The sequence below is a fragment of the Dermacentor andersoni genome, chromosome 10 (genome assembly GCF_023375885.2).
Source record: "Dermacentor andersoni chromosome 10, qqDerAnde1_hic_scaffold, whole genome shotgun sequence".
In the NCBI taxonomy this organism is placed as follows: domain Eukaryota; kingdom Metazoa; phylum Arthropoda; class Arachnida; order Ixodida; family Ixodidae; genus Dermacentor; species Dermacentor andersoni.
The window spans coordinates 59,667,361-59,688,962 of NC_092823.1; the positions used below are offsets into that span (position 1 = coordinate 59,667,361).

General features: G+C 50.6%; 2 protein-coding genes and 1 non-coding gene across 3 annotated transcripts; all 3 read left to right on the forward strand.

Annotated features, from left to right (window-relative positions):
- The first annotated feature begins 1,592 nt into the window (after positions 1–1,592).
- Positions 1,593–4,064, forward strand: LOC126543824 (neprilysin-2-like). Its single transcript, XM_050190944.3, has one exon. It carries the CDS (start codon positions 1,593–1,595, stop codon positions 4,062–4,064), a length of 2,472 nt encoding a protein of 823 aa, XP_050046901.3.
- Positions 4,065–10,088: 6,024 nt separating this feature from the next.
- On the forward strand, positions 10,089–10,161 carry TRNAR-CCU (transfer RNA arginine (anticodon CCU)). The gene has a single exon. It is a non-coding gene; the product is annotated as a tRNA-Arg (tRNA).
- A 7,111-nt stretch (positions 10,162–17,272) lies between these two features.
- On the forward strand, positions 17,273–19,744 carry LOC129388022 (neprilysin-2-like). The gene has a single exon (XM_055077986.2). The coding sequence runs from the start codon at positions 17,273–17,275 to the stop codon at positions 19,742–19,744; it is 2,472 nt and encodes an 823-aa protein (XP_054933961.2).
- The last annotated feature ends 1,858 nt before the right edge of the window (positions 19,745–21,602 follow it).

A 21,602-nucleotide genomic window follows, 5' to 3' on the forward strand; every position in this document is an offset into this window, starting at 1 on the left:
CAGAGCTCATCCAAGCCATTCTGGAGTACAGCCAGACAAGTCACAGGAGGACAACTGCCTACCATCCGCAGACGAATGGTCTCACGGAACGCCTGAACAAGACCCTCGCCGACATGCTGGCGATGTACGTCGACGTTGAGCACAAGACGTGGGACGCGGTCCTGCCGTATGTAACCTTCGCTTACAACACGGCGGTGCAAGAAACAACACAGATCACGCCATTTAAACTGGTTTACGGCAGGAACCCGACGACGACGCTCGACGCCATGCTGCCGCACGTCACTGGCGAGGAAAATCTTGACGTCGCTACCTATCTCCAGCGCGCCGAAGAAGCCCGACAGCTCGCCCGCCTGCGGATCAAGAACCAGCAGAGGACCGACAGCCGACACTACAACCTCCGACGACGCTTCGTCGAGTACCAGCCCGGCGACCGTGTTTGGGTATGGACCCCAATACGCCGACGAGGACTCAGTGAAAAACTACTCCGACGCTATTTCGGACCCTACAAGGTCTTCCGACGAATTGGTGCTCTGGACTATGAGGTCGTGCCAGACGGCATTTCGCATTCACAGCGACGTCGCGCACGACCTGAAGTGGTCCACGTGGTGCGCCTTAAACCCTTTTACGGACGCTGACGAACTTCCTTATTTTTGTTTTCTTTGCTACGAGTGCTTTTGTTTATTACTTTCGCTCGTTTGCAGCATCGGGTCGATGCTTTTTAAGAGGGAGGTAATGACACGTGTACTTATCTTTATCGGCCGACCACGTTTCGCCGCCTAACAAATGTTATCGCACAGCGCGGGACGCGCCTGCATGTATCCGAAGTTTCTGGAAAGTTATCGATGCTTCTATCCGCTGTCTGTTGTCGCCGAACCTTATGTTATCTGATTTCATCACCTGACGCGAATGGTGTAGAACTTTGTGGAAGGCACGCGGGTTCCAACGATTAGTCTGGAACATTCGATGACTACTCTATAAAAGCCGACGCGCTTGACCCGTTGATCAGATTTTCGAAGATCGCCGACTGTGTTGGCCGCTTTCGTTGTGCTATAAGTGTAGCCTGTTTTGTGCGCACAGGTTCGCCCAATAAAATCTAGTTTTGCCTTTCACAGTATTGCTACTGTGTTCTTAACGTCACCACCACGTGACAATATTTTGTACGATCTCCACCTTACCCTCGTTTACCATCTCTCGCAAGCATTATCTCCCTTGCTGCGTCTAATTCCACCCACTTATTGGTCTATCCCCCACCATGGTGCAAATAGCAAGTAATACTTAACGTCAAGGTTCGCCATATGTATATGAAAACAACGACAGCCGCAAGAGACAGAAGCAACCTTTATTAAGCCAGCAGCAAGAGAGAGAAGCAACCTTTATTTCGCCAACAGCAAGAAAATTTTGGTAATCATCCTAATAAATACACATGTGAAACCGCCTATACTTCTTGGTCAGTCCCCCGCATAGTGGGTGTCCGCCTGTGTTTGGACGCAAGAACAAGAACACATCGCGCGCCATCTGCGCGCGGCGGTCGCGCGAGCCACAGAAGAAGAATCTCCGGCGCCGCGGTCAGCCACCCAAGCCACCGCGCCGTCATGTCCGTTGTTTCCGCCAGTCCCCGCCGCGGCGACGACTTCGAGGGGTACGACGGCGCGGAGGCCAGCGTCGCGGGCTCCTCGCGGTCGGAGGAGCTGTCGGGCTCGACGTCGCCACCGCCAGAGCCCAGATGCTCGACTGCCCGGGCACAGTCGCCGCCGCAGGTCCTGGCGGCCCGCTCCCCCAGCCGGCTGCCGTACGTGGTCGTGTGCAGCGTGGGTCTCCTCATGGTCATCGTGGGCGTCGCCGTCACCTCCTACAAGCTGCAAGCGGGAGGGGCCATCATGGCGCTGTTTAACAACTCCATGGCGATGATGTGGCGCGGCGGCAACGGCTCGGAGAACGGCGACGGCAGCATCCTAGCCGGCGCGGACAGCCGGCACCTCGGCAGGCACGAGAGCAAGCTGCTGCTGACCGAATCCAGCTGCCGGAGCGACGTGTGCGTCTGGACCGAGAACTACCTTCGCGGCAGGCTAAACTCGAGCGTCAACCCGTGCTCGGACTTCTACGCGTACGTGTGCTCTAGGCACTGGATGTCGCGGGACTTGGAGGTGCAGTCGAGGGCCTACCGTGAGCGAACGGCCGGCATGATGATGATGGACGTCGAGAAGTTCTTCCGGCAGTACCTCAAGGAGAACGAAGAACGCTACCATAAGTACCCGGGCGTGTTCCTGCATCAAGCCATCTCCCTGCTGCCGAAGTGCCAGTCAGAAGAGAAGAATGACAAAAACCTCACGTCGCTCCGCAGTCTTCTGCAGGAGTATAACCTCGGCAGCTGGCCGTACAAGAAGGCTCCGCGCGGTGCCAACATCGTCACCATCTCGGCGTTCGTTGATCGCGACCTCGGCGTCTTCGCTTTCGCCAGGGTGTTCCTGCGTAAATCTTTCGAGGACGATCGCGGCTACACGGTTCACATAGACGCGCCGAGCCTCACTCTCAAAAGATACAACCTGGCGCACCTCGACGAATCGCCGGAGAACTTCACTGAGAAGGTAGCTCTCGCGTTGTCGCTCCTCAACAAGAAGCAAGACGTATCGGAACAGGCGGAAGCGATAGCCTTTCTCGAGAAGAAATTCCAAAGCGTAATCGGTGCACCACACTTCGCCGACTTCCAAGACAGGCTCAAGCGCGTCGGACAACTTGACCGCAAGGGAAAGTGGGACTGGAAAGAGTACCTTACGATCCTTTTTCAAGACATCGAGACGTTCGACAACGACAAACCAGTTGCCGTCATGAACAATGAGTACATCAGTAAGCTGGCCGCCATCCTGAATGAGACAGATACATTGACTCTTCTTAACTACCTGGGCTACCGCCTCGTTGTGCACATGTCCCCGCTTCTGGCCAAAGTTGCCAGCCCGTTGCTGCGCCTGAGTCATGACGACTACTTGGAGTTCGTTCCGGACCGGCTTCAGGCTTGCATGCACTTACTAGAACGACTCTACAAGCACGGGATGCGTTTTTTCGGCCGGATGACTTTCAGCAAGAACAACTCCACACTGCTTTTGAAGCACTATGACTACAGCATGAGCAGCCTTGAAGTCCAGCTCAAGAGTAGCATGACGGATCGCCTCCTTTCCTCTTCTTCGTGGCTGGACCGTTCAGCGATTGGAATTGGCGTCGACAAGATCGAAAACATGCGTTTCATCTTCCTGGGAAGCTTAGACGACATCAACACCGTCGCGAGCTACTACAACTTCAACGCTCAGCCCTTGGACCCAAGTCACCTCGTCGAGAGCTTTCGTGACCTTCAGGCTAGCACTATGAACGTCTACTGGGAGACCAAGCCTCCCAAAGACGACCTCGACGCGAGGTACGACCACACAGCCCTTGCACCAGGACAAGAGTATTTCTTTGGCCGCAACGTGCTCTTCATTCCACACGCAAACATTGCCTTCCTCAACGACATCAGCAAGAGCATCGACCCAATACTCTTCCCACTTGTCCTCGCTGAAATCTTACGAGGCATGTTCGGGGCCGTGGACCGGCGCGGCGCCTCCGTGGACCACAACCTCGCAGTGGCCACTTGGTGGAACTCTGACGAGATTAGCAAGTTCTCGCAGTTGGAGCTTTGCTTTCAGGACCAGTACTACGTCGAGATACGAGATCTCATCGGGGACAACTTTGAAGCCAAGATGAGGCTGGAAGAAAACATCGCGGACAACGCCATCATCGGTCCGCTTCACGACATGTACATGAAGGTTCTCATGTCGAAAGACGGGGCCGACAGGCTCAAAATCTCCGTGGACGAGAACCAGTTCGACATGGAACAGTTGTTCTTCATCCTCTACGCCGTGGGACTGTGCGACAATCCGAACCGCGATGTCTGGATACGTAAACTCAAGTTTGGCGAGATGCCTGGCAGGCTTCGCGTCAACATCCCGCTCATGAACTTCGCCAAGTTCACGACTGCCTTCGGCTGCGCGCCAGGCATGGCCATGAGCCCCGCTCGCAAGTGCGCTGTCTGGTGAACGCGTGTCGCGCCAGGCGTCTAGCCGGCCACTAAGACCAGGACTGCTTTGGCTTGTGAGACTGGATCATCGGGGTCAAAAGAACAGTGTCAGAAGTGAATGTTTTTCTTTTTTCATTTGAATAAAAGGGTGCTGTCAAACGGATTTTACGGTAGATCGAGTAAACATGCACACCACTGACTAGTTTAGGAGAAACTTAGCCGTAAGCGGGAATTACGGAAGACGAGAAGTTACGGCGCGTAACTTCTCGTCTTTGCCTTCTTCACACTTTCTTTTACTTCAGCCATTCAGGACACGCCCTCTTAAAACGCCCGTTCAGAACATCATCCCGTTTATCTCATACTCGCCCCTTGGCGGCGATAAAGTGCTGGACGACGGCGATGAGCAGCTCATTCTTCCCCCATGCCGTAACGCTTTGGAACGCACTCCCGGATGATATTGTTTCGTGCAGCGACCGCAAAACATTTCGCGAAAAATTAAACGATTTTGATAAAGCCAACATAACCACATGAATATCACATCTATTTATTTATCGCCTTGTTGGTACTGTGTATATGTTCCGTTTTCTTCTTTTTTGAAATTTTCTTTCTTTTTTTCTTTCTTTCTTTCTTTCTTCTCTCTTTTCTTTTTTGTACCTATTACAACCAATGTGCACTTTATTATGCAACTTTCTTATGAAGCTAGTTCGACTTTGCTGCATGCCCCCCCTTATGTAATGCCTTCGGACCCTTAAGGTTGAATAAATGAAATGAAATGAAATGAAATTGTTTTCAGGGGCTATTTTCGGGACAGGTTTTGCGGAGGCAACAGCGGCCGTCTTGAAAGATGTCTGTTTACTCAATTTCGCATGTGAATCGAGCAACTCGCTGATGTGTGATAGTGCAGCATCTGGCAGCAGCTGCGAACTCGCCGCGCAGCAGACGACGCGCCGGCCTCCGACAACTACGACGAGGTCTTCGAGGTCGAAGACGAAGTCTCGAAGTCGGGACGAAGTCATGCAGGCGACCGCGCGGCATGAACAGCGTGTCCCACCGAAGTACAGGACGATCGGCTTCGAGAGGGAGATGGAACCTGGGTATACTCGCTCACCTCTTGCGACGCAGTGCAAACCACTGCAACTAAACGTTGGCTATTTATTGGTCGCCTGCCTCCTTCATTTCTCGGCTAACGCCACAATACTATAAACATGTAGTACATATATTGACATGTTCGCATAAAACATCACAGTTTCACTGGAAAGGCAGCTATATTAAAATTAGTAGACAGTTATACGAAGTAAGGATGGTAGTTTTATTGGTCCTATAAACTTGGAAACATTCAGAAGCATGGTGTCAGCGCGCACAGGCAAACACGAACACATCAAACTCGATGACTGCGAACACTCGCTGTTAAAACGCTTGCGTGAGCAAGCTCGGCAGCAGCAGCGTGCGAAGTGACCTTCGTGCTGTCTATCGGCTTCAACGCAAACAGCGGCGAGAAAGCAGCGCGCACCAAGGTATGAGCCGTCTGCAGACCTCTTTCAAGATACGGCGCGCGGGGGTCGCGCGCGCCGTAATATCTATGGCTGTATCTTGAAGGCACGCGAAGAAAGCCGACAATCGCGGCTTAATCTCGCGCGCGCGAGGAAAGAAAGCGGAGAGCAAACGCGCCGTCCTCCGTCGCGCGAAAGGCCGTGCATGAGGGGATGGGAGGGACGGAGCGGAGGAGGAGCGGCGTTGTGCTCCGGCAGCAACTGCGCATTTCGCGACCGCCCGCGCGCAAGGGGAGCTGGAGATCGCGGCTGAATCTCGCGCGCCATATATGGAGGAAAGCGGGGAGGCAGCACGGGAGGGAGGGGCTCGGCCATGGTGTTGGAATAGGTTAGATTCTAACACCATGGGCTCGGCTTCGACTCGGCTCATAAGTGCAATAAGAACGATTGAGTCTCCTCTCGTAGGGGATTTTGACGTCTCCGCACTGTTGTACTACTAAGATTTCGCGTATTTTCACTCATATATTCGCTCGTATTCACTTATTTTTCTTTCTTTATTTATTTATTTATTTATTTATTTATTTATTTATTTATTTATTTCTATCCGTCCGTCCGTCCGTCCGTCCGTCCGTCCGTCCGTCCGTCCGTCCGTCTGTCTGTCTGTCTGTCTGTCTGTCTGTCTGTCTGTCTGTCTGTCTGTCTGTCTGTCTGTCTGTCTGTCTGTCTGTCTGTCTGTCTGTCTGTCTGTCTGTCTGTCCGTCCGTCCGTCCGTCCGTCCGTCCGTCCGTCCGTCCGTCCGTCCGTCCGTCCGTCCGTCCGTCCGTCCGTCCGTCCGTCCGTCCGTCCGTCCGTCCGTCCGTCCGTCCGTCCGTCCGTCCGTCCGTCCGTCCGTCCGTCCGTCCGTCTGTCTGTCTGTCTGTCTGTCTGTCTGTCTGTCTGTCTGTCTGTCTGTCTGTCTGTCTGTCTGTCTGTCTGTCTGTCTGTCTGTCTGTCTGTCTGTCTGTCTGTCTGTCTGTCTGTCTGTCTGTCTGTCTGTCTGTCTGTCTGTCTGTCTGTCTGTCTGTCTGTCTGTCTGTCTGTCTGTCTGTCTGTCTGTCTGTCTGTCTGTCTGTCTGTCTGTCTGTCTGTCTGTCTGTCTGTCTGTCTGTCTGTCTGTCTGTCTGTCTGTCTGTCTGTCTGTCTGTCTGTCTGTCTGTCTGTCTGTCTGTCTGTCTGTCTGTCTGTCTGTCTGTCTGTCTGTCTGTCTGTCTGTCTGTCTGTCTGTCTGTCTGTCTGTCTGTCTGTCTGTCTGTCTGTCTGTCTGTCTGTCTGTCTGTCTGTCTGTCTGTCTGTCTGTCTGTCTGTCTGTCTGTCTGTCTGTCTGTCTGTCTGTCTGTCTGTCTGTCTGTCTGTCTGTCTGTCTGTCTGTCTGTCTGTCTGTCTGTCTGTCTGTCTGTCTGTCTGTCTGTCTGTCTGTCTGTCTGTCTGTCTGTCTGTCTGTCTGTCTGTCTGTCTGTCTGTCTGTCTGTCTGTCTGTCTGTCTGTCTGTCTGTCTGTCTGTCTGTCTGTCTGTCTGTCTGTCTGTCTGTCTGTCTGTCTGTCTGTCTGTCTGTCTGTCTGTCTGTCTGTCTGTCTGTCTGTCTGTCTGTCTGTCTGTCTGTCTGTCTGTCTGTCTGTCTGTCTGTCTGTTCAAGGCCCGTGGGCACTACAGAAAAGAGTGGTAGAACAGAACACGATACGCACTACAAAAACAGGAAAGGTTTAACAGTTGGCGCGACTGTGAAGACCACTGCGATTACGTGCGCGCAATCGCAGTGGATTGTACATAGAACAATGATCATAAACTGAGAACGTCTCCCGTGCAAGCAAATTTTCCTGTGTTGTGGCAAGTGCGCGAATTAAAACGGTAACGCTGCGAATTGTATCATGAGAGCGTAAAGCAAAAAAAAAAAGAACTGTTCTTGACCGACTGGATTTTCATAGAAATGCAAAACACCTGAAGCACGTTGGGCTCAATACCTTGAAGCAGCGGAAACAAGAGGTACATATTTAATGGCACAAAAAACCGTATACCCCACATGCTCCTCGCACATAGCCACCGTCGTGACGGTTTACACATTTCTGAAGGGGTAAGAGACACCTGATCTTACCAAGAAAAACAAAGGAGACATACAGGGAAAGCAGCGGGAAGGCGAGAGATGAAAATTCAAGGCGATGAGCAAAATGAGAACAAGGTGAAAGCGTGAGCCAACGTTTCGACAAGTGGACTTGTCTTTTTCAAGGAGACATATGATAGACATATGTCAAGCTGCTACTTAGCAGCTTCTTGTTTTTGTCCTCGCGCTCGTTATGTGCAGTTGATGTAATGAATGCCAAATAGATTGATTGATTGATTGATTGATTGATTGATTGATTGATTGATTGATTGATTGATTGATTGATTGATTGATTGAGTGAGTGAGTGAGTGAGTGAGTGAGTGAGTGAGTGAGTGAGTGAGTGAGTGAGTGAGTGAGTGAGTGAGGCTCGCGCAATCTCGTATCGCTTCCTCAGAAAACGCACACGCGCCGACTTCAAATATCCGCTCACCTCCATCAGGCTAAAGTGAGATCATGCGTAAATTATCATATTAAACTAATGTTCCGTTCGCGCTTTCAGTTGAAAGTTTAGCATTCCTGGTGCATAATAATTCCCCAGAAAGCGAAAACGACGCTTTTCTGCGTTGCACAGCACGTCGACCGCTTCCGGGAACGGGAAGCCAAGGAGGCACTTAATGGCGACCCCTTCACGTGTTTAAACATGGCAGCGTCCATGCCACGGTGCTATAAACGGTCTATACGGAACGTGACTGTGATGGCAAAAATTTGCGTCGAGTGACCGTATAATTATAATCACATTTGCTGACATTTTTCCTGACGAATACGGACAAGAAAAGTGCCGACCAACTAAAGGCTAACAGCTTCGCTGTAAAACTACCTCATGTAACAACAGATGAGTATCCAGGTAAAGACGAACATATGAAGTAAACATGACCTCTCTCTCTCCCTCTTGCAATATCTCTGGATGTCATATTTCTGTGCCGACAATCTAGCTTATCCAAAGGAAGAAAATTTTCTGAAGGAAAGGAAGGAGTGCATAAACGGCAATATATTAAACGTCGTATGCACATGGAACAATCTACGAACAATTTTGGCGCCGCTGACGTCACGGAGATACGCCGACGCTTTGCTCACATTCCGTACTGACAAAAAAAATTAAAGAAATATTTACTTAAGAACTAGGTCATCACGAGCCACTTACACGCCCGCTCTGTCCGATTCAAACTGCCCGCCAAACTGCCCGCCAAACTCATTTTGGCGCGAAACTCTCGATACTTCGGCCACGCCTATTGCAGTACCTACCTTGGAACCGGTACAGACGTCGTAGGTGCACTTTTCTCGGTGCTGTCTGGACAAGCATTCATGTCCACTTGCATCTGCACCGAATTATCACCACAATAGAGAGTTTTAGAATAGGGGCCCCAAACGTTTTGGGGCCCCAAAGAAATAGCGTCGAAGCCACTGCGCATGCGCGAGACGCAAACTGCGTTTGGGTTTTGCGTTGGGAACGCTATTTCACCGATTTAGCGGGAGCTCAAATAGCGTTCCCAAAAGCTTTGCGTCAACAAACATGGCGGCACCCATCGAAGCGACGGCTCTAACCTAGCACCAAACTGGGTTCGATTCGCGGTAATGCGTGAAGTTCGTAAGCTAGGAGAAGTGACTGCAGTTATCGCTTTCTCTCAACTAGCGTGTGTTATGAAGATTGATTCATTAGACGCCGTTGATTCCGAATTCGAGTGTGGATTTTATGGCTCGTAGGCCTAACATGGCTAAGCTTGGCTGGTGAAGGAACGTAAAGTTGGTTTTGTTGCTCCAAACTAAGCACAACTAATTGTTTGCTGCTTGAAGAATAACCTCTAAATTGTAATTAAACGCGAATACACGCAAGTCAAAATTACTATTCATATCATAAGATGGTATATTTTATTTAATTATTTTTAATCGTTTTTCTTAGACGCCGTAGTGGCGCTGTCAGCGCAAGACGCTATCTGCAAACGCAAAGCCCTATTCTAAAGCTCTTCACTCCTGCGTGCCCCAACGCTAACACCCGCAAAGCTCTTTGGGGCCCCAAAATATTGGGGCCCCTATTCTAAAACTCTCTAATGAGGCAGTAGAGACAATGATGATTCTCAGTACGGCAGTTAGAAGGAGCACGGTGGACAGGCCAGCAGCAGGGTAACAGCAACGGCAAAATTCGGCGACGTGCCAAGCGGGCGCGTATCATGGCACAGTTTCGAAACAGATTCATAGATGGCGCTACCTGTCCTGTCGCTGGTCCGGCTGCGTGGCTTGCGCTGTTTCCGATGCATTCGGGAGTAGGGGCCGCGGCGGTCCAGGGCTTTTCTGAATTCGATTGAAAACTTTTGCCATCAAATTTGCCCGGGAATAAACCAGTTCACAATTCTGCAGAGGTTTTGCGTTATGGAATTTTTTTTTGTCTGTCTTGCCGGCTCGTAGTGATTGCCGGAACGTTCGCTCTCGTGGCCTAACGGATAAGGCATCGGTCTCCTAAACCGGGGATTGCGGGTTCGAATCCCGCCGAGGGTACTGTCATCTGGACTGACTTGTTTTGTAAAAACAAGTTAGAGAAACTTTCACTTCCCAAGATATTTTCCAACTCATGAACCCTTCTCTCCGACGTGTGGGGTTGCTTGGAATCTGTATTTGTAAGGTGTAAATTGTAAGGTCCACGTCCACATCCCAAAGAAATGTTCACATGTTTTATCGACTATGTCGTCCTTATAATAATCTTTTGAGCAGTTATGTTTGAAAAGGGAAATTTTCGGTCCGAATCAAGTAAGAATATTTTAGAAGAATGTCCTAAATGTCGAACCAACCGAAAAAATATTTTGTGGTTTCTCAACAAAGTGAATTATTAAGTTGGGGCCGAGCCTGTTTGATTTTTAAAAAATAACGCTTACATAAATATCATTTGGCAGGTGTATGATATCATGATAAGCCAACAAACAAAGACACCAAGGAAAGCACAGGGAAAATTACTTGTACTTACTAATTGAATTAAAGAAATGATCAATTAATGGCAATGAAAGCGGGTGAAAAACAATTTGGTGCAGGTGGGGAATGATCCCACGTCTTCGCATTACGCGTGATATGGTCTAGCCAATTGAGCTACCACGGCTTTTATATTATTATTATTATTATTATTATTATTATTATTATTATTATTCTCTGTCTTCCTTATATTTTTTAACATAGCATGTACCATGCATTGAAGCGTTCTTTTTTTTACAGTATTTCTAACACAAGGAGAGAGGGAATCGCACATCTATTAAGTACCCGCCTTTGCTGCAGGCGCTTTTGCCACACCTGCCATCTCTAGTTAAAGCCTTCTTCGCCACCCAGCAGCGAACTTGTATATGCAAAAGCATCACAAAAGTGCGTCCACGCAGGTTTCGCGTTTTCTTAGAGCTAGGACGTAGTCAGTTCGTAATCTCCAAATTGCATGCAAACCTAATAATATCAGGGTTTCAACACTGTTGTTATTTTTCTCATCTTGCAGTGCCAGAAATTTGACGTTATCCCAATTTCGGCGAGGTTTCTCCACCCACTTTCTTGGGTATTTATGTATTACTACTAGAACTAACCTTGGGAGTGTTAACCAGCGCCACCACTCACAAACCTTGGCGGCGGATGTGGAACATCCTTTCTGCCGCCGCTGGCGTCACGAGTACGTGATCTTTCTGGGTCTTTCTGACCAGTTGTCTTCACCCAGAAAGATCACGTACTCGTGACGCCTGCGGCAAAGGAATGTTCCACTTCCGCCGCCAAGGTTTGTGATTGGTGGCGCTGGCTAACACTCCCAAGGTTAGTTCTACTAGTAACACATAAACACCCAAGAAAGTGGATGGGGAAACCGCACCGCGGTAGCCCAATTGGTTAGAGCATCGCAGGCGTAATGCGAAGACGCGGGATCGTTTTCCTCCTGCGGCAAGTTGTTTTTTTTTTCATCCACTTTCACTGCCATTAATTTATCATTTATTTAATTCAATTAGTAACTGCCAGTAATTTCCCCGGTGTTTTCCTTGGTGTCTTCGTTAGTTGGCTTCTCATGATCTGATTAATAAAAATCGGGCCCCTCGGTTAACCCCCTTTATTCTCGTTCTTGGCTGGTGTATGTAATACCGTTCACAATCCGCCGTCCGCGAAAGTGAGGATATTGTAACAACTGCTTTCAGAAGCACGTACGTAGTGCGGTACGTGTTGTGCTCTTTGAAGGAGGGAAGTGCGATACCGCAGCATCGCCATTTTTTTTAAAGAAATGCAAACATGGTGAGACTCAACTGCACTGGCATTCGGGATATAATTTTAGAAATATTAAATTAGGACATATAGGTGAAAGCGACTAACGTATATGGAGATAGCTGTGTTATTAGTCATTCTGGTAGCATAAAAGGGAAGAATATCACGATATATGAAACACGACGAGGGAGCAATCAAATTACCGATGCAATTAGCAATAAAGTCGATTGGATATTCAAATCTCTTTCTCTGTCTCAGTTCTCCATAACGATGCGTCCATCCATGCGTGAGTGTACCAGCACAGTAGCGCTGTAAGATTTGTCGGACGATCTCGCCGCTGCCACCATTTGTAAGGGTTGAATGTCGTAGAGAGGAACTTGGGAGGAACTAGGCGTACAGGATTTATTTACAGTATTTACAGTTTAAACAAGAGATACATTCGACATTCTAAGCGTGGCTCCCCAATTGAGCCCGCAAAACGAAGCATACAGCATACGATCACGAAGCTACAAACACACTGACGAGCACGCAGCTCACGAGCACGACGACGAGTACACTGTAGCAGCGACAAACAGCTGCTTATACACACTCCGTTCGACGTCATCGTTCGACGTCATCGTAGACTACCCGGATTTTTGGAGGAGGAGGGCTCACACACACACGTACGCACTTTCACTGCCCCCCTCCGAGGGCAGACAAGCTTCGCAGCACTCGGAGCTAAACTACGCAACGCGGCCGTCGTGGTGTCCATTGTCTTGCGTCCCCGTAGCCAGGTGGTCACGCCCGACCCCAGCCGGCGCCTGTAAATTCCAGAGCTGCCTTTCTCCTGTAGTCGCCACGTGTGTCAGCAGACTGTGACGAATCCTGGGTCCCCTGCACCGCAAGGCACCCCTGTTGAGGGGGGCGGGGAACTCTTCTTGCTGCCTTAGCCCGCAGTTCTCTGAAGTAAGTTCATGGTTGGTTAGCACTGTCCTCGCTGGTTCTCTGAAGGGCGCCCCCACCGCGGGTCGATCGAAACACGTGCAGCGGGCTGAAATAGCTTTGCAGAGCAGTACCCCTGCAGGCCGAGCCTAACAGCGCCCAAAGCAGCCGCACATGAGACCTCAAGAGCAGGCCGAGCTGTCGCACAGTAATTTGCGAGGACCTTTCCCTCAGGTAAGCGAGTGAACATCCGCAGCCCAGTAAGCAGTGTTCAATCGCTTCTAATTTGTTCCAAAACTGACAGAGGAGAAATGACACATAGACCAGATCGGTGGACGTCTTATCATTTACTGCTTCTTAATATTAGTATGCTTAATGTAACGACCCTAATTTAGATTCTGAAATGAATTGAATGGTTCCTTACCAACCGTACCCAGGTTGTAATAGGTAATGCTCCTGCATCCCCCCCTGTGCTGCGATGCCAGGTGTTCCTCATGGCTCTTGGGCCCGTTATTATTCCTGATATATATTAACGACTGGCCTACTGTAATTAATAGTTCTATTAACCTATTTACTGTTATTCTCCAGTCGGGTTTAGATAATGTTTTTAAGACCCGCTAAATGCTAAACCTTGTCTTCTACGGGTCGCTCAAACTCACCTAGTCATTTGTACTCATATTCACCTTATTCATTGTGCCAACAGCCTCTGTAACGCCCTTTTGGCCACTATGAATAGTGAAATAAATAAATAATCAATAAATAAATTTATGGGTGGGACACGACATCGTAGTCTCGTCAATGTGACTTCCCATGTTACTTCTTTTACAATTTTTTTCTGCTTCGAGGGTATATAGTAACTAGTGTTGCAATTCTGTGGGAGATGTTAGATTTGATTTAGACGTCACAAAAGGGCGTACCTTAGGAACTTGACCGAAGTGCCGAAGCCCACGCGCGTAGTTGGAAGGTGTGTAAACACAAGGCCTGCCAGGGAAGCCTTAGCCAAACCTGTCTGCACCCTTCGTTCAGAAATGTATCTTTGTGTCTCGGTATGCTCCTACTAATTGGTGTGGATTAGAGTGCAAACGGACGCAACCGATATTGTAGTTGGCATTAAGAAGAAAAAACGTAGCTGCACGGGCGGTTCATGTAATACGTAGGGCGGATGACCGATGGTCTGTCAGCGTTACAGAATAGGTGCCAACGGAAGATAAGCGCAGTGCAGGACGGCAAAGAATTAGGTGTTGCGACGAAATTAGCAGACATAACTTGGAATCAGATAGTGCGAGACAGGGATAATTGGAGATTGCTGGGAGAGGCCTTCGTGTTGCAGTGGACATAAAGAAAATATTCGGCTATGGCAGGTGATAGAATCATTGAAATTGAGAAAACTCAATATCATCATCAGAAGAGCAAGGAGGAGCGCACTAGGACTTCCCAGTATGACCTCGACCAGGACACTCCTCAAACATGCCCTCCGTAGCAGCTCCTTAGAAATGAGCGAAGCGCACAGGCCCGGCCAGCTGTAACGCCTTAAGCTGGCTCAACAGGCAGAGCAGTCCTTCACAAACTCGCGTACAGCGGGAAAACTTCATAGCAGGGTCGGACGCGAAAGCCCGATTACTGCCACTTCTTCAAGACCTTATCCCAGTCGCTCCAATACCTCGCAACATGCATGAAACACACCACAAAGACATAAGGCAAGCGTTAATTCGAGCTCTAAGCGAGAAATACTCAAAGAACCCCCAACACGAGATTTACAGATACGGTAAAGTACCCTGTGCATACACAATTAGCGTGGCCAACAACCAAGGAAATTAGCTTATATTCCCTCGCTTAGTTTCTCTCGTAAGTTTTATCTCCCTTCCTCCGTCTGATTCCACCCACTTATTCATCTATCCCCCGCCATGGTTCAAATAGCAAGTAATACTTAACGTTAAGGTTCGCTCCCCTTAAAGGAACTCCCTCCTTCTTGGCCAATCCCCATTCGTGGGTACGCGCTGTTACGATCGGCCTGCAGGAGTACCGACCTGCAAAATTTTCCCGGCCCGCTGCGACGACTCGCTTTGTAAAGACAACAATGCGCCTCAACAGCCCAACGGCGCCGGCATGTCTAGCCACGTTCGGTGGACCGTGTATTGTTAGTCGATTCGCTGTCGTCTTCGCGGTTTGCTTGGAGCGAGAGAACTCCTGGAAAAGGATGTTTTGCGGTGTTTTCTCACGGGCCCCAGAAGTCGTCACAGTCAATGGACAGACGCGGCGGCTACTGACTCTGGCATCAGCTCTGGGATCAAGAGGCGCCTGCTTGTGTCAAGACCTCTGTCTACGAGAACCCTCTCACCTCGGTGTGTTCAGTGAAACCAAAGTGCGGAAGTGAGTGGGTGAACCCTCCCCCTCAAAGGCGGTCGACTACGATGACTTTGGACGCTCCCATTGGTCGAAGGTGCAGCGGCAGGTTTCCCTCGCCTAGGGATCTAGGAAAAGCAGAGCGTTTTTAAAGGGACCCTGAAACGATTTTGACGATTTTCTACAAACGTACTGAGTCGTTAGAGTAGGTCCTTCTGATCATTGATTGACGTATCTAAGTGCTCCACGTAAAGCGTGTAATTTATTATAAGGTTCTAAAAATGCACATCGCTGCCGATCGCAGCACCCTGCGCGGCGGAATTTTAAGCCGCCCCTACCCATATGACGCAAATCACCCATATGACGTCAGTGGGGTGAGCTATCCGATTGGCTGACCAGGGCGCGTGATCGATAATTTTCCCAACTTTATGGTAAACAAATGCTGTTCGTAATAGTTGGAATGTTAGTTAATTTGTTTTTATAGAAAGAAAGTAACATAAAGGGAATGCACAAGAGCACTTTTTCAGTGCACTTTAGCCCTTCCGGCACACAGCAAGTCTCGTCTGCTTCTGTTACAACGTGCTCCGTCTTTGACGAGAGCTCCACCGTCAGTGTCGGTCTGTTTTTTCGCGAGCGCTATGATTCGACTTTGTTGCGTTGTGGACTGCAAACGTAGCGACTGGCGGCAATATGTCAAGCTGTGACATCGTGTCCCTCTGCAAGCCAGTAGACGAGCGGACTGGCTGCAGCGCATCTGACTGCCGCTATCCGATCGGCGCCATGATTTGCACGAGTGCGGCCGTCACTTTACACCGGAAGATTACTAAGGCAATAGCGTTTCGCGAGTCCGGTATTAGGGTAAACGCAAGCGCAAAGGGGACAGGGCCAGGCCGTGTCCCTTTGCGTGTCGTTTCATGGGTTGAACAGAAGCGCAAATGTGAATGGTCTGCACGGAGCAACCACCCGGTGGCACAGAGCTCAACCACACACAGTATCAGTAACGAAATGTATTCTTTGCTGCTGGTGTAAATTTTTCGCAGGTGTGTAATCGTTGACATGGTGTTTTCGTAAATGTTTAAAATGTTTTACACTTGGTTAGAGAAATATTAGCTCTTTGGCTGGTTAAGCTCTGCGCCAACGGGTGGCTGGACCGTGGAGACCGATCAGGCAGCTCACGTACGTCTACGCTAAAGTTCCTTTATCAGCATGAGTTTATGCTTCCACCGTTCCATCGAAACGTTCCGCTATAGTGTGTGGTTACCGGAATACCAGACACGTTCGCCGCTGCGACAGAATGCTCGCAACGCACGCTGCTTCGATAGCTCTCGCTCGGGGTCGACGGCCATGCGGCTAGCGGAGAGGTTTCCCGCGCATAGGGGCAGGCTACAAAACAACGGGAAGTGGACGATGTGACGTCGCATCGTGACGCAGAACGAGTGAAGGCGGAGCTTAGCCGCGATGGCTCGGCGAACGAGTTGAGGAGGAAAAGCATGGCTAGGGAGAAGGGTAACTTGTAATCGCTTACAGCTCCATTAATACGTAACGCTTAACATAAATTGTGGCGCGAATGTTCTACTTAAGCTGTACACTACGCGCAGAGAAAATTTGTCCGAACCGTTTCAGGGCCATTTAAACAGCCATTGTCGGCTGTTCGGTTTGCATTTTCTTCCAGTCATGCTAGACTGATGAAATGTAACGTTCTCCACCCTTCATGTAGATATTGTAAATAAATCCCATATTCCTCGTTCTCGGTGAGAACAAGTCCCTCCCTTCAACGTCTTCAGCGTGGTAGAGTCGGACGACGGCACAGGCCAGGGTACCAGCCTATTTCATGCCCGACCCCAACTCTTACAGCGCCATTTGTAAACGAAAACAACGACAACAGCAAGAGAGAGAAGAAACCTTTACTTAGTCAACAGCAAAAAAAAAATGTGTGCATCATCGTAATAAATACACATCTAATAAATACACATACGCCTATACTTCTTGGTCAGTCCCCCGTACAGTGGGTGTGCGCCTGTGTTTGGACGCAAGAACAAGAATAAATCGCGCGCCATCTGCGCGCGGCGGTTGCGCGAGCCACAGAAGAAGAATCGCCGGCGCCGCGGTCAGCCAGCCAAGGTACCGCGCCGTCATGTCCATTGTTGCCGCCAGTCTACGCCGCGACGACGACTTCGAGGGGTACGACGGCGGGGAGGCCAGCGTCGCGGACTCCTCGCGGTCGGAGGAGCTGTCGGGCTCGACGTCGCCGCCGCCAGAGCCCAGATGCTCGACTGCCCGGGCACGGTCGCCGCCGCAGGTTCTGGCGGCCCGCTCCCCCAGCCGGCTGCCGTACGTGGTCGTGTGCAGCGTGGGACTCCTCATGGTCATCATGGGCGTCGCCGTCACCTCCTACAAGCTGCAAGCGGGAGGAGCCATCATGGCGCTGTTTAACAACTCCATGGCGATGATGTGGCGTGGCGGCAACGGCTCGGAAACCGGTGACGGCAGCAGCCTAGCCGGCGCGGACAGCCGGCACCTCGGCAGGCACGAGAGAAAGCTGCTGCTGACCGAATCCAGCTGCCAGAGCGACGTGTGCGTCTGGGCCGAGAACTACCTTCGAGGCAGGCTAAACTCGAGCGTCAACCCGTGCTCGGACTTCTACGCGTACGTGTGCTCTAGGCACTGGATGTCGCGGGACTTGGACGTGCAGTCGAGGGCCTACCGTGAGCGAACGGCCGGCATGATGATGATGGACGTCGAGAAGTTCTTCCGGCAGTACCTCAAGGAGAACGAAGAACGCTACCATAAGTACCCGGGCGTGTTCCTGCATCAAGCTATCTCCCTGCTGCCGAAGTGCCAGTCCGAAGAGAAGAACGACAAAAACCTCACGTCGCTCCGCAGTCTTCTGCAGGAGTATAACCTTGGCAGCTGGCCGTACAAGAAGGCTCCGCGCGGTGCCAACATCGTCACCATCTCGGCGTTCGTTGATCGCGACCTCGGCGTCTTCGCTTTCGCCAGGGTGTTCCTGCGTAAATCTTTTGAGGACGATCGCGGCTACTCGGTTCACATAGACGCGCCGAGCCTCACTCTCAAAAGATACAACCTGGCGCACCTCGACGAATCGCCGGAGAACTTCACTGAGAAGGTAGCTCTCGCGTTGTCGCTCCTCAACAAGAAGCAAGACGTATCGGAGCAGGCGGAAGCGATAGCCTTTCTCGAGAAGAAACTCCAAAGCGTAATCGGCGCACCACATTTCGCCGATTTCCAGCACAGGCTCAACCGCGTCGGACAACTTGACCGCAAGGGAAAGTGGGACTGGAAGGAGTACCTTACGATCCTTTTTCAAGACATCGAGACGTTCGACAACGACAAACCAGTGGCCGTCATGAACAATGAGTACATCAGTAAGCTGGCCGCCATCCTGAATGAGACAGATACATTGACTCTTCTGAACTACCTGGGCTACCGCCTCGTTGTGCACATGTCCCCGCTTCTGGCCAAAGTTGCCAGCCCGTTGCTGCGCCTGAGTCATGACGACTACTTGGAGTTCGTTCCGGACCGGCTTCAGGCTTGCATGCACTTACTAGAACGACTCTACAAGCACGGGATGCGTTTTTTCGGCCGGATGACTTTCAGCAAGAACAACTCTACACTGCTTTTGAAGCACTATGACTACAGCATGAACAGCCTCGAAGTCCAGCTCAAGAGTAGCATGACGGATCGCCTCCTTTCCTCTTCTTCGTGGCTGGACCGTTCAGCGATCGGAATTGGCGTCGACAAGATCGAAAACATGCGTTTCATCTTCCTGGGAAGCTCAGACGACATCAACACCGTCGCGAGCTACTACAACTTCAACGCTCAGCCCTTGGACCCAAGCCACCTCGTCGAGAGCTTTCGTGACCTTCAGGCTAGCACTATGAACGTCTACTGGGAGACCAAGCCTCCCAAAGACGACCTCGATGCGAGGTACGACCACACAGCCCTTACACCTGGACAAGAGTACTTCTTTGGCCGCAACGTACTCTTCATTCCACACGCAAACATTGCCTTCCTCAACGACATCAGCAAGAACATTGACCCGGTACTCTTCCCACTTGTCCTTGCTGAAGTCTTACGAGGCATGTTCGGGGCCGTGGACCGGCGCGGCGCCTCCGTGGACCACAACCTCGCAGTGGCCACTTGGTGGAACTCTGACGAGATTAGCAAGTTCTCGCAGCTGGAGCTTTGCTTCCAGGACCAGTACTACGTCGAGATACGAGATCTCATCGGGGACAACTTTGAAGCCAAGATGAGGCTGGAAGAGAACATCGCGGACAACGCCATCATCGGTCCGCTTCACGACATGTACATGAAGGTTCTCATGTCGAAAGACGGGGCCGACAGGCTCAAGATCTCCGTGGACGAGAAACAGTTCGACATGGAACAGCTGTTCTTCATCCTCTACGCTGTGGAACTGTGCGACAATCCGAACCGCGATGTCTGGATACGTAAACTCAAGTTTGGCGAGATGCCTGGCAGGCTTCGGGTCAACATCCCGCTAATGAACTTCGCCAAGTTCACGACTGCCTTCGGCTGCGCGCCAGGCATGGCCATGAGCCCCGCTCGCAAGTGCGCTGTCTGGTGAACGCGTGTCGCGCCAGGCGTCTAGCCGGTCACTAAGACCAGGACTGCTTTGGCTTGTGAGACTGGATCATCGGGGTCAAAAGAACAGTGTCAGAAGTGAATGTTTTCTTTTTTCATTTGAATAAAAGGGTGCTCTCAGACGGATTTTACGGCAGATTGAGTAAACATGCACACCATTGACTAGTTTAGGAGAAACTTTGCCGTAGGCAGGAATTGTTTTCAGGGGTTATTTTCGGGACAGGTTTTGCGGAACCTAGGCCTTGCATGGAACCTAGGTATACTCGCTCACCTTTTGCGACGCAGTGCAAACCACTGAAACTAAACGTTGGCTGTTTGTGGCCTGCCTCCTTCATTTCTCGGCTAACGCCCCAATACTATAAACATGTAGTGCATATATTAATATGTACGCATAAAACATCGCAGTTTCGCCCAAAGGCAGCTATATTAATATTAGTAGACAGTTATACGAAGTAAGGATAGTAGTTTTATTGGTCCTATAAACTTGGAAACATTCACTGGCCAACTGAATTAACAAGCATGGTGTCAGTGCGCACAAGCAAACACGAACACATCAAACTCGATTTGAGGCGCGCGGGAGTCGTGCGCGTCGTATCATCTATGGCTGTATCTTGAAGGTACGCGAGGAAAGCCGACAATCGCGGCTCAATCTCGCGCGCGCGATGGTGGAAAGCGGAGAACAAACGCGCCGTCCTCCGTCGCGCGAAAGGCCGTGCATGGGGGGATGGGAGGGAAGGAGTGGAGAATAGGCGGCGTTGTGCTCCGGCAGCAACTGCGCATTTCGCGACCGCGCGCAAGGGGAGCTGGCGATCGCGGTTCAATCTCGCGCGCCATATATGGAGGAAAGCGGGGAGGCAGCACGGGAGGGAGGGGGTCGGCTTCGACTCCGCTAACTAGTGCACACTTCGCACGGCCGCGCGCGCCGTATGTTGAAAGGGATCTGCTAACGACTCATGTGTGCGCTGTGTTCTCGCCGCTCTTGCGTTGAAGGAGTAGACCGCGCGATGGTCACTTCGCTCACTGCTGCTGACGTTATAGTTCTTCGGAAGCCCGCAAGGTGGATAGAATTAATAAAGGGAATATGAAACATCCACCCAAACGTAGCAAATTGCTACAAAGGAAACCGATACGGTTTCCTCGAAATAAAAGCCTCGCAGTTGAAGAAAAATTTGCCCGGACCAGGACGAATTTTAAAGCGAAAGGTTTACTGGCCGCGAACTTGCGATATCGCCGTGGCCGTGCTCCAAAGAGGCACATGACCGCACACCGCGTTCCTCGTCGTTGCGTTCGCCTCCGCTCGCTTCGCCAGCTGCGTCGCATGCCTGATAACATATCGGAGGATTGAAAAGGAGAGCTCGTGTGTGCAGCAACTACAGTTGAGGCGGCAGTATGGACGGCGACAATTCTGATAAGCAGGAGGAGGCCTGGAATTGACATCGGAACGAGATGAAGAGGAAACGAATCGCCCGGGAAACAGACGAACAGCGCGCCGAACGACTGGCTAAACGCCGCAACATAGCTAGACAACCAGACTATCCTGGACTTGCAATCAATATTAACCAGGCTAACCATGCTATGCCTTAGCTTGCGCTACGTATATCCTGGCATAGCCGAGCTAAGCCACTGCCAGTTTTTCTTGAACTGCGAGGCTTTTCTTTCGAGGAACCCGCATGGGTTTCCATTGAAGCAATTTGCTACGTTTGGATGGATGTCTCATTTTCCCTTTATTAATCACTGCTTCTGCCGCGCTTGCTTACACCATCGTCTTGATAGCGAGCGTAGGGTAGCCAAGCGGGCTACCCTACCTACATTTCCCTCTTCGTTTCTCACTCCTCCTCTTG